The following is a 12,943-nucleotide window of genomic DNA, read 5'->3' as shown; positions in this document are numbered from 1 at the left end:
AGTTTTGAAAATTTTTGTTACATACAAAGCAATTGAAAGTCACGAAATATATTTCGTGCATTATTATGACAACAGGATTTTATTGGTGACTCTTTAAATAAATTAATCATTTATTTGAAATTATAATTCGAATTGAAATTCTCGCTTGAATGTTTCAACAGCTTACGGATTATTACACGAGCAGCACAACGAACAAACGAGTTCGACTTTCGTCAGGGTTTACATGTTACAATAATCATCATATATTCATCCCTATATCCATATTCATACCCATATCCATATATTGGTATCAATGTATCTTTATTAATAGATATATGGGAGATTAGTCTCGTGGAATACATAAATTACATGAAAGTATTTATACAAAATGTAAAGATATAAGCATAAATACATTGCTAAATTTTGTCATAATATCGTCAATAATATTGTAAAAAAATAGATTATATGACAAAAGAAGCTGCCTATCCTAAAATATATTTAAAAGACTTAAAAAAGAAGAGGAATACGTTCTATATATCGTAATATGTCCCTTTTTGAATGCAATCATTTTACGTAAGACACTTTTATCGCACCCCTAAAAGCAACAATGATATTTCATACATCGAAAGCAAAACTGGTCTAAACCACATTTCTTCTGAAAGGATCCGTGTGATCCTAACTTTCGAAGAAGGCCTGAAAATAAATAATGTCTACCGCGTCATTCGAGGACTGTCACGAATCTCTTTATCGCGCAATACATAGAGTATATTTGAATTATAATGTTTTGTTTTACAGCTGTAATGCATAATTTATCAAAAAGTTGTAGAAAGAGTGATTAGACTGTTGGTATTTATGAAAATCCATGTTTTTAAGGATACAACTAAAAAGTGGGAGCTAAGCTTTGTTTCCCCTACGAAATATTATAATTGTATGGAAGAATATTGTGTTTTGAATATTTTATATATTTTTGCCTGTCATGCGCATTCTGTGCATTTCTTGCACTTTTAAATTTCCCATAAATGCATAGAAATCCGCATTCTAGTGATAATTATTAGTAAAAAAAAAAAAAAAAGAAAAAGATAGAAGCGTGCCCTTTAACAGGTTGGAAGTGTGATTGAATGTATAGGGAGGATAGAATGGATGGCGTAGAAAAATATAAAATAGTATAGATTTGTGAAATAGCGTAGGTAATTCAATTTTTCGCTTGCATTTGAATTTCTCATGTTTAACTTGTAAGATTCGTAGTTTCAATTGATTATACTTTCGGATAGTTTTCACAGTAGATTTCATAAAATATCCCTCTATGGGGTATATATTAACGGTAGAATATTCCATCAAAGTGATTAAGCATTGTTCATTGAGTTGTTACTTTGTATATTACGTTGATGTAACAGTAATTGTCGTTTTAATAACTTTGACACATATTACGAAATTATTGGGATTGTTACGGCATACGAATATACTGAACTTTTGTAACTTAAGATTAATTCAGTAAAATACTTATTGGAGATAAAATGTGAGTACGTACTGAATGCGATGTTTTTGCTATCCGGTGAGTTACGCCCCTTTCGTACGTATTAAAATCGTTAAATCGATTGACAAGATTCAAAGATTTTTAATAAAACGTTTTATACGTGGGCTTATAAAATGTATTTCGTATGTTAGTATGTACAAGAAAACACGAAAAAATGAAAAAATACAGAAAACTTCTTTACGAAGAAAACAGATTACTCGTAGAGTTAGATGGTTTTATTAATGTATTCTTTTGTGAGAGCATTAAAAATTAATTTTTAATTATTGAACGCTGCAAAAATCAAATGTGGAAACTGAGATGTAACAACGTGTTTGTAATATATAATGCACTTTGGGTTTGTTCTTAAGCTTTATAAAATTTTTCGTCTATATCCATTGACTCTTTCAATAAAGAAACTTGTTATTTCGATTGTCAATGCTGCACTTTCGATTTAAGGAGAATTGCGATGCTTTGTTACGCATTATCCTTCAATTTATTGGGGACAAAGCGAAAGATCACGAACAGGGACACAGAACGTGAAAAGTATCTCAACATACATGTATGCATATACTTGTAATATGTCTATAAATTAATAATAATACGAAAGTTTCCTATTTCTATTCATTTTTTTCTGTCTTATCATTTTAAACAATTAGTTACGTAATTAGTCGACTATAATTTGTATGAAACAAAATGAAATAATGCGATACAAAATCACGTTTATTTATGGTCAATGCCACTATTTTTGAGGACATTAAAAAAAAAAAATCAATATCGTGCCGATGTATTTAAATGAACGAATGTCACTGATTATATAAATTGCAACGAATGAATAAAGATCATTCTTTCTTTTTCATCATACCGTGAATGAATAATATATTCACTCCGTATAATTAGGTATTTAAAGATTTTGGGAGTGTGTACGCGCGCGCGAGTGAGGTCGCATCTTTTCTCCAATATCGTATTAACGAACAAAATTTGTTCACGTTTAAAATTGACTGAAATCGTAGTATGCATGATCGAAGCACGAAGTTGTAAAAACACGAAGAAAACTTCGTCAGATCGAGTTTCGTTTAAGAGGCAATGATATGTACTTAGTCTACTATACAATACATAATATGTATGTAACTATACGGATAACGCGAGCGATTTTTGTTTACATCAACTGCACGAACTGCATATTAGTACATAGATACCTACTTACTTCCTGCTTACAAACCTTCCGAGCAAATCCTAATGAAACGATATTTTACCCGTGATTTATATAAATTCGTAAAATCTCAAGTATCGTGTCGGCAACCTTTCTTTCAAGAAGAAAAATTACTTTTTTATTTCATCTATCTAAATAGTAATGAATGATTTATAGGCTTTAAAAATCACAGATAACTCTAATGTAAAAGAAAAGAAGAAAAAATAAGGAAACAAAATAATAATAAAATACCATGGATAAAGTTCATTAACGCCATACCTTTCGTTCGAATTGCTTTCTGCTTTCTTATTTCGTTTAGAAGTAAAAGAAATAAATCTTGTAAAAAATTGTACAGTTAGTTTTGTCGAGCGGAAGATTTTGTATAAAATTATTAATCTGCTTATGGGTATACTTTTGATTTCCATTGAGCTACATTAAGCGTAAAATCGAAGTTTATTACGAAACTGAAAAATCACATGGATGCATAAAAGGATAAGCGGAATTAAGTTAAAAATGCACAAGGCAATTTTATGGGATTCAGTTGCGGATCCGGTCAACGTGTGTAAATTCATTAAAAAACTAAATTGAAAATAAAATTTATAAATCATTTATATTTTCGTGCCAATAAATAACTGAATGTAAGAGTCGGATTGGCTGCCGATTCGAGAAAAATCGTCTCGTGCATTTTTATCTTATTACGCGTGATCCTAGAAATGAAAAAAAAAGCAGAAAATTGCATGCGTGCTGGTAAGCAGTTGTAGTATAAATTTCAGAGCTGGTTACCTTGCTTCCATATTTCCTTACCACAAAGAAGTTAACGAATTACAAATTTTATAATTTTCACAACATATCTTCTTATTACCAGCTGATTAATGTATTATTATCTATATGCCCTCATCTTAAATTATTGCAAGTAAATTTAAAGGGACAACATCGTTGACATATTTTTTATTCAACATGAAGTTCCTTAATCTCCGTTAAACTATAGATTTTATCTGTCGAATATATTTCATTACTACCCTAATTTTAAGGAACGTAGTGCTTGATGCATATTACACAATAACATTAAGTATTCTTTGTAGACATGTTATATTGCACGCATATACATTGCCAACTTAAATGTTTCGTATTTATCTTCTAGTTTTAGACGACGCGTGTATATTTTATACACTCACTATAATACGTATATGAGAAATTATACAGTGACATTCACGAAAATTTTAAATAGCGTAGCATGTATTTTTAGTAGAATGAATAAAAAATAAACTCAGTACCTACGGTATTTAGAGTGGTATAAGGCATATCAGTGAAATCTTTGAAAAGTATAGAATGTTTGACAAAAAGGATTGAAAGGAAGAATTTGAAGGAATGATTTTATATTGTCAAATAAAATGCGATTAAAAATAGAAACAAAATTACAATGCAAACAATATTGCTTGATTTGTTGAATATTCTTTGAATATCCAACGAAATAATGTTTGAAGCTTAGTAATTCGGCAAATATAAATACAATTTGTTTATTTCAAAGTTTCATAGTATTTTATAACGTACGATCACCCTGGAAAATATTTTCTTCATTGCCAGACACTCTATACAGATAGATCGAGAGAAATTTCAATGAAAATGTTAATCAGTTAACTATTGACTAGTTAATATGACATACCTTTTTGGGTGTGAAATGTACCATTTGAAGTATATCGTGCAATATAAAACTGCATTCCTCGATTGAAAATTTGTTCTACCTATTCGACAGTACTCTCTTGCAATTCGTTGTGTTACCATCACTCACGAAATGTCCTAGCACTTTGTCGTCGTTGTTCAAATTATAAAGGGAGAGCAACTGTCTGAACCGTTCGATCACGAAACATTGAAAAATCCTGTCAAATTACGTCTAGTAATTAACGTTCACCTTAAACGTCAATCTTAAGGTACTTGCCGCGGAAGCATCAGTTTAAACTCTTCGATGCAATCTCATTGAAATATTTTTTTTGTGTTTACATCCGACAACGAAATTGCAACTATATAAAATGTTAAAATGGTCATGATTGCAAAGCGTTGCTTGCCGATGTTGTCCTCTTCACAGTCTAAGTGTTTTTTTTTTTTGTTTTTTATTTTTTTTTTGTTGAGAAGTTGGGTATTTTTTGGATGTCTAATGCTGGATACTTTCCAAGTAGTCAATGTACGAGTTCCTTCGTATCACCGGTTGTAAATTCAGATCAAGGGTGGACTCCTTTCGCGTTCACAGCACTTAAATCCGATTCCTTAAAAAGTAATCCGTCGACGAATATTCTTTCGAGAAATTATTCGATTCCGGTAACTCGACTCGAAATTAGAACGTAGAAAGACAACGATTCTTTAGTTATTGTTCTTTGCCAATTGCAATTCTGGGAATTAAAGGCGTTCTATCAGGTTTTCGTATTAACCATTGTAATGCTGCAATGTATCCGCGCGCTCGCGCGTGTCCGTGTATTTGTGCGTGTATGCATGTGTACGGGCGCGTACGAATACGTGCGTCTGTATATGTATGTATAATTCTACAACAAATACGTTTCGTATGAAAGACAGATGTATCTGAAATTGCTTTCATCGCTGTTGCTCGGTCGGTTGGTATTTTATGAATGTTTTTTGACAACAGTGTACTATTAATAATCGATCCCGAAACAAAACACGGGAATTAAGGGGCCAGCATTTTTGAAAGCTCTTCGTCTTGAAGGCAACCTTTCAAAAATTCCTCCTCGGTAAGTTGACCGTCATTATTTTCGTCCATTCTTGCAAATATGTTTTTCGCTCTCTCTTCTGCACTATCTGCTGGTCTGTTGCTCGAGCATGCACCGAGCATGTCGTATATTGCCTGGAAATAGAAAAATATAATCTGTTCAATTTTTGTTTCGTTTTCGAGATGAAAGTTCGTAAGTAGAGCCCGTTATCATAAAAATAGGCAATAATTGGAAACTTCGAAGCTTTTTATTTTTTTCATAAATTTGAAACTGGCAAACTGACGGCGAACCTCTCTATTTAATTTTATCTACGCTGTGTCATACTTCATTTTGAAAAATTCATTGATATCGACATAAAACTGAACGATTTAACGTGATGTGACATAGTCATTTTACGCTATCTTATCTCTAAACTATAAACGTACGACCCGTGTAAAACAAAAGGAAAAAGATATAAAAGATTTCGTCGTTATTATCTGCTAGAAGAGAAATATATATCAATGTGAAACACATGATACCTGAACGATCTTAGTCATTTCTTGAATATCAATGACGCCATTTCCATCAACGTCATACATCCGGAAAGCCCACTTTAGTTTTTCTTCTGGCGTCCCGCTAGACGTTACATCGATGGCCAATAGAAATTCCTGCAATAAAACATTACGATTCCTGTAATAAAAGGTCGGTAATATTCGTGTAGTCACTGATATTGACATTTTATTTCTGTTTAATAACACAATTTAATTTTCTTGTCGGCGAGCAATAATGTAGACTTCATAACACTTCATATTACACGATTTATATTGATAATAAAATATGCAGAACTTCGTAATACAATTGATGCGCACGTATTTCTTTTTCCTCGCTGCTGTTTTGTTAATAATTCGAAACTCTTCGTAGATGACGGAAAAGTTATTGGCAATAGTTTCTTAGTTCCAAGAAATAAACGTAGACTTAAGATATCAGTCCAATTTCAACGAGGTTCTGGACACCATCCTTGGCTTCCAAGGTAACTAAATTATTACATAGTAAAGTGCGATAAATTCTCCTGAGGCTCGAAAGAATGCTCCATTAAATATTTTTAGTTTGTCAAATGTTTGTTTCACTCGCGTAAGGAACATCGTTTTGATCTTGTTCAAGACACTGTTCGTCTACCAATCAAAGTAGATTTTTTACGACAAATAATTTCACTTTGAGAACTGTCTGCTTTCACTGTCAGAAATTGAAGAGAACATTTTCTAGCATATCCCGGAAGCTAATAGAGATGGAACGACTGCTCACGAGGTTAAAGAAAAAACAGCTTTTTAAGGAAGAATACAGTATTAAGAAAGTGGATGCGCTAATCTTTGGATACCTTGACGCTTTTACGTCAGGTTCGCAGAGAATTTCGAGTATCGCCGTTGAAGATATAGTAAAGTTGAACTAGGTCATCTGACGCCTGAGGTAGACAAACGGCGAGGGTTTTAAAGAACGAAGTCGAGGGCGAGTCGGCTCTTTGCTCTTCCTGACCTCCGAAGTGTCTCCACTTCTCGTATTGACCCCATCGACGTGCTGGCCCCTCTGGCAAATTTCTGCCATCGGCTACTTCTCTATACTCTGTATCACTGGCGTAGCCTTTTCTAAAGACCTTTGTATTTGCAGATGTATTTGCTATAGACGGCAATGTTGATAGGTCGTTGATGTTATTTCGTAACCATTTATTCTACCAGAATTTTACTGAAATGTACCTTTTTTTCTTTTTCGTATATTAAGGATCGCAACTTTTAGCTCCATACCCTTTTGAATTTAATAAAACTCGTATACTTCTTTTTCAGTCTTTCACCGTTCGAAGCGAAACCGAGAATTATTATCTCCAAGGAAAATGAGAGAATTTATTTAATCTCTAAAATATCAGTTATATATCGTCTTCGCGAAAAACTTCAATACTGGTCGTACACCTCTTACGTGTCTTTTCTATAAAATAATTAGCGAACTCGTTGTGTATTGAATATTTTTCAGTGTGCTTGCGTATCCAGAGATTGGCAGACAAGCCATACCTATGTGGATAAGGGATGTGTGGTTGGTATGGCATTTCGTGGATGTAGAGAATTGTCGTTGCCTCCTACTACATAGTAAGGACTGTTAATGTCACTTGTCCGTGGTTTTGTCCACGACTGTGTCTAATGCAATGGCGATCCAGAGATCTCAGTTCCACCTAAACTATCTCAGAGATAAAGAGAGCCGCAATGTGGAATATCAAATTCGACGTGTAAATGTGTAATGGACGTGTAATGAAATCGAATCTTGTAACAATATTTTCTGTAAGATAATTTTGTATTGTACAATAAACATTACTCAAATCTATTCGTTAGCTTTGTATCTTCTACTTTATATCAGAATGACTTACTTGCTTCGCTTATAAACGTAAATTCTTCTGCACTCTATGCATGAAGATAAATCGCGTAATTCTTTTCAGAAAAACGGGTAGTCAGCGAAGTATCGAAACTAGAATATTTCTTTAGAAACGGAACGTTCATAGTTCAAAATGATTTAAAAAGTGAGAAAATTTAATCATGCAGAATAACTGCGGTACCAGAAGCGTTCAAGTTCTATTCTCAGCATATATACTTGCGTGTATTATCCTTGACGAAAGACGTATTTCTCCATGCACGAAGGAACATAATAGTAAAAATAAAGATCAATTTGAGGAGATCTCATCTTACCTTAAAATCGATGTAGCCATTTTTGTCCATATCGAATGTACGGAAAACATGGTCGCAGAATTCTTCCGCATTGCCAGATGGGAAGAACATTTTGTACATGTCGACAAATTTTGCTGGCGTTAATCTACCATTTGGGCAATCTTGCTATAACGTAAAGAAAAACAAGTGTTTGTGTGTCTGCGTGTACCTTTATTTAGAAAAATATTGTTATGCTTATGTAATTTTATTTCAAAACCGAAACTACCATACTGATTGCAAGGGTATAATTTTTTCTCATTCTACTTAGAAAGTCGAATAACTAATTTTAAGCAATTTTCTTAAAAAAGTACAGAAATTTATTTATATACGCAATTCGTTCCGTAATGTATACATAAATTGTTTGCGCGTAATATACTTAGAAATTAACGTCGAGATGAGCAATTAAGTAACACTTTACGTGTTACTTGTTACGCAAGTAAATGTCATAGCAATGTAGTTATTTTAAAATCCTCTTAGTGTAAAAAACATTTTAATCGTCCTTTTTAATGATTCTACTACTGCTATATATATATATATATATGACGAATACACGTATGAGCTATACGTATATAATTGTAGAATAATCTTTGTATCTATCTTGTGCCAAGTATTTCTGGTTCCTTAGTACGAGAGATATACTGTGACTTGGTAATTTATAAATCAAAATCAATTTTCTTGTAGATCCGCATACAAATAGGTAAAATATCCGCTAAGAAAAACCAACGTAATTAGTAACTGTTATTCAACCAAATAGATTTCTGTCAAATCTAGTGGTACAGTCAAATTCATCGCTTAAAAATACAGAATTCGTTTACACTAAACGGTGTTGCTCACTCTTTGTAAAGAGATTATATACTAATAGCGAAATGGTTTGAGTTAGACGATGTTTTACAGTTATATCGACGTTGCTGGTTTTGCTAAAAACGGAAATAGAGTGTGAAAAACCGATTTTCTCTGGTGGTTACGCGTACACGTACGCGTTTACGAGGAAAAAAGAGAGAAAGAGAGGAAAATGAGAGGGAATGCAACAAAGCTCTGAGGCTAAAGTCTTTTACACTTTTCGAACGAAATTGCCCGTTAGAATAGTAGTAGAGAAATTGATAGAATAGTAGGAGGATCGAACATGTAAAGTACTAAAACTCGTTTATTTAATTTTTGATTGGAAAACTCAAGTACTGCAATTGAGGAACAAGAAAGTTTGCGTGAGATAGGTAGGTATACGTATATGGAATGAGTTGAAACATGTCTAACGGTAACGGACAATTTGCTTAGTTTAATTTGTTCGTACGACGTGCGTGGGTTTTGCTTGAACTGTTTAAACTATCCGAGAAACTTCGAGCAATTAACTTTTTCAAGGAATTGGACATTTTGATCGGGATTGTTAGAATTTGTTTAAAGTCCAATTAAGGCTAGGACTATGCACTTTTCGAAGAAGCCAATGAAAACTTATTCAGTCCAAACTAATGCGAATTATTTATTTTTATCTGATTGAATAAATTCGAGCAAATACTCAAGGGGCTGGCTCGATGGATAAGAAGAGAATCTTTCAAGAATCGAATTTATATAAACCGATAAACCGTTTAAGAGAGCGAACTTTAAAGATATTTCATATTCTTTCTATAGCTCTTATTTAGCGATCGATAATGGCCGCAATAGCATAAATGATCAAAGATTCATTGATTTACGTTTCTATTAATATTTTCTTCTTCGTTTTTTACTTCTAACAATAGATACTTTCATAGCTCGTAAATAGTTTGAGCGCATAACAGATTATACTTGATAGAATGTTGATAAACGTAACAATCTAAAGTATAGTTTAGATAGGGACATGATATTGTTATCGTTAATACATAATAATAGACATAGAAAGAATAAATCTATAACGTTAATATGAAATAAATGTAAACTTACTTTGAATCCTTTGTACCATTCTTTTATAGTTGCTTCATCATATCTTGTGTGTGATTTAAGGAAATCCATATCCTCTTTGCTCAACTTATCTTTGCTGCCGAAACAACCCATTTTGAAATCTACAACAAAGAATAACGCGTGCTACTATTATTACCAACTATTAATTTTCTTCTGTATTATTACTAATAATAGAATTTTTATCGTTGTCGAACTTGTGTCGTAAAAACTTTTGGAAAATACTCGAGGCAGAAAGAAGGAACATAAAAACGAAGAGAGATAGAAAACGTGTCCTGGGGAGTAAATAGGGAGCAATGTAAATGAATAAGTAAACGAGAGAGAAAAAGAGGAAGTTGCCATGAGTGTATTTATGTAGAAAGAACGTCATTGAAAGCATAAGCACGCGCAAAACCACAGAGGAACAGAAACGTAAAATAATGTCGTAATGAGTAGCCAATACACGATCCGAATAAAAAGTTTTAAGAAAGAGGCAGTCTTCAAGGCAAGTTGATTCGTCGGCTGAAAGAGTTTCGTTTTCCACGTCCGAAGGGAGGAAGTCGGGGCAGTTCGTGACTTGCCTAAGAATTAGACTATCTTAAAATGGTATTAGAATCCGACAGACAGTTAACTGTGTATTTTTTGCTTGCGTCACAAACTGCGGCATCAGAGAATTACCTTCGTTTTGTATCTATTAGATAAGTCTGTGTTATTGCAAAATATACTTTATTTTTTACCAAAAATAATTCGCAATATAGGTATTTTTATTTCAGATATTTTTCCATTTGTGCAGATCGTTATTTATTTTCGCATATTCAAAATCGTCACAAGTGCATAAATATCCGCAGTCTGTTCATAAATAAGAGCCTTGAACACGTAAATTATGTTCACGTTTGCGAATTACCGATCTTCTAGTTAGCAATAGCCGTGCAAATATTAGCCATGCACAACTCATGATCTACTAGAATACGTCACACAACGCAGCAGTTAAAAATATTAGTTGGTAAAATGGTCGATAAACAACCAGTTTCGTTCTTGCGAAAGAGTTGGGGAATGAGAAAGAAAAAAAGATCCGAAAGACTTGTTACAAATACTTGTTATTCATTAGATATAGGAGAAGATCTATCATAAATACGTATGTCTACCGTATAACGATTACGCTACTCTAGCAGGATTTAATGGCACGCTAACACGTCGCGTATCAGAGGTCCTTCGTGCAACGACGGACCAACGATGAGGCCTCGTGTAATGCGAAGTAAATGTAGGACATAATTAACACAACGCACACATCAGGAGACCTCGCTGTAAAGACGACACCGATCTATGTCAATTGAATTGCACCCGTTTCCTCGGCTACTTACTGGATTAAGCTCTTGCCTAAGAGATTAATTACGTGTCTTACACATAGCTACGTCTGATATAATTTATAAAAATGAAAGAAATATCGAACAAACAACATATAACCAAATTTGGTGTACAATTTCGTTACGCCATAACAGAAATCGTAGATCGAATAGTTGTCGTGGACACGAATTTTTAGACGGTACAAGATATTTTTTTAATGATTCTGAGTCTATTCAACCTGTTACGACGAGTTAATTCGATGCTATTAAGCCAAATTTCTTAGATATGATGGACCTCCTATTTTTTTAATTTATAATTCATCTTATAGATATTGATCTACTTAAAAGACAATAAAAATGTATACATATGTATATGTTTATTTTATAGAGAAGAAAGTATAAGAAAGTAATCAATCTTTGCAAACACAAATGCTTAAAAGCTTTTGTTTGAAAAAGCAACAAAGAAGCATTGTTCAAGTCTGGCTTGATGCTTCGTATCGTTCGTCGATCATTCGTAGGAAAGGATCACAGCGGTAAACAATGAACGTGTCACCATTGAGAGCGTCGCGTATTGGCAATTACATTCACGTCTACGGCCGTATTACTGCGCTTATAATACCGGGAGTATCATTGGTATGTATTATAGCAGCACACAAGGACGCAGGGAAAGTGACACAGTTTGCGCCATAGTTGAACAGAAGAAAATCGACGAATCGGTGGAGAAGAGAGCCGTTAGGAAATCCCATTGTTTCCTATCGGTCTGGCTACCATCAACGTGACGAGTCGCTATTCTCGAGTGACATAATCTTTCGTTGGTTTCAGTTACAAAGACAGTCGTCTTAGACTAAGTAAATGTAAAGAAATCAAGGACGTTTTTAAAGCTTGACAAGTTTTTAAAATTTGTGAATTTATCCATGTCGTTTCATGTATCTTTATAACGACATTGGTTTTATAGAATGATACGTATAAAATTTATGGATGGGAATGGCTGAATAAACACGATCGTAAATTACTTAGAAACAAATGATAATCTGAGAAACAACGGACGTGTTAAAATTTCGAAGAAAATTTTGTTGACAAGGATATTTTTCTACGAGTACTTTTCAAGTCGTAAAAGTTTTATGTCGCGAGTATGAGTCGATATTATGGAGCAAGGAGTTAACAGTTCCAAGTTTTAGGTTTTAGTTTCGTCACATATATTATCAATTTTCATTCTCGGGATAGAATCTCAGCTCCTGGCTCTTGGATTCTTTGAAAATTTAGTATCGTTAGTACTAATCGGTTAAGTACATTTCCCGGCAAATTTTATTTGTCCTCTTTGAGTTTCACTGTCTTCCAGCTGTTCTTGTCTTTCGTTCTCTATTTTCTGCCCAAGAGAATCGTGAAGTGGATTAAAGCGTCAAATGGACGTTGCAACCTTAACTCTGTAAACCAAAGAAATAAGCTTAAACGTGTCAAAGGAAATCAAGTATTCCAGGATCCACTGTCTCTTCGTTCCATGGGAATACATGTACATATCTTGGCTGTCTAAATGTTAGGAAATTTCCTTACGACAAATTGTAAAATTATAACAGTAG

The 12,943-nt window shown here is 33.5% G+C and overlaps 1 protein-coding gene across 7 annotated transcripts in view; it reads right to left on the bottom strand.

The window, feature by feature from the left end:
- Positions 1-281: 281 nt before the first annotated feature.
- Positions 282-12,943, bottom strand: part of LOC139985918 (neuronal calcium sensor 2) — a 68,722-nt gene continuing 56,060 nt past the window's right edge. For 6 of the 7 annotated variants that reach the window (XM_072000821.1, XM_072000815.1, XM_072000820.1 and 3 more), the window contains 4 exons: positions 10,030-10,148; positions 8,101-8,244; positions 5,917-6,045; positions 282-5,532 (listed from right to left, as the gene is read on the bottom strand). In XM_072000821.1, the coding sequence (XP_071856922.1) occupies positions 5,356-5,532; positions 5,917-6,045; positions 8,101-8,244; positions 10,030-10,140 (561 nt within the window). In that variant the 5' untranslated portion in view covers positions 10,141-10,148 and the 3' untranslated portion in view covers positions 282-5,355. Of the gene's footprint in view, positions 5,533-5,916; positions 6,046-8,100; positions 8,245-10,029; positions 10,149-10,241; positions 10,359-12,943 lie in introns of those variants that run through there. The other variant, XM_072000814.1, reaches the window with a different exon arrangement.

This window comes from Bombus fervidus, chromosome 3 (genome assembly GCF_041682495.2).
Source record: "Bombus fervidus isolate BK054 chromosome 3, iyBomFerv1, whole genome shotgun sequence".
NCBI lineage: Eukaryota > Metazoa > Arthropoda > Insecta > Hymenoptera > Apidae > Bombus > Bombus fervidus.
The sequence above is the reverse complement of the archived record's forward strand: the minus strand, read 5'-3'. Positions and strand labels throughout refer to the sequence as shown.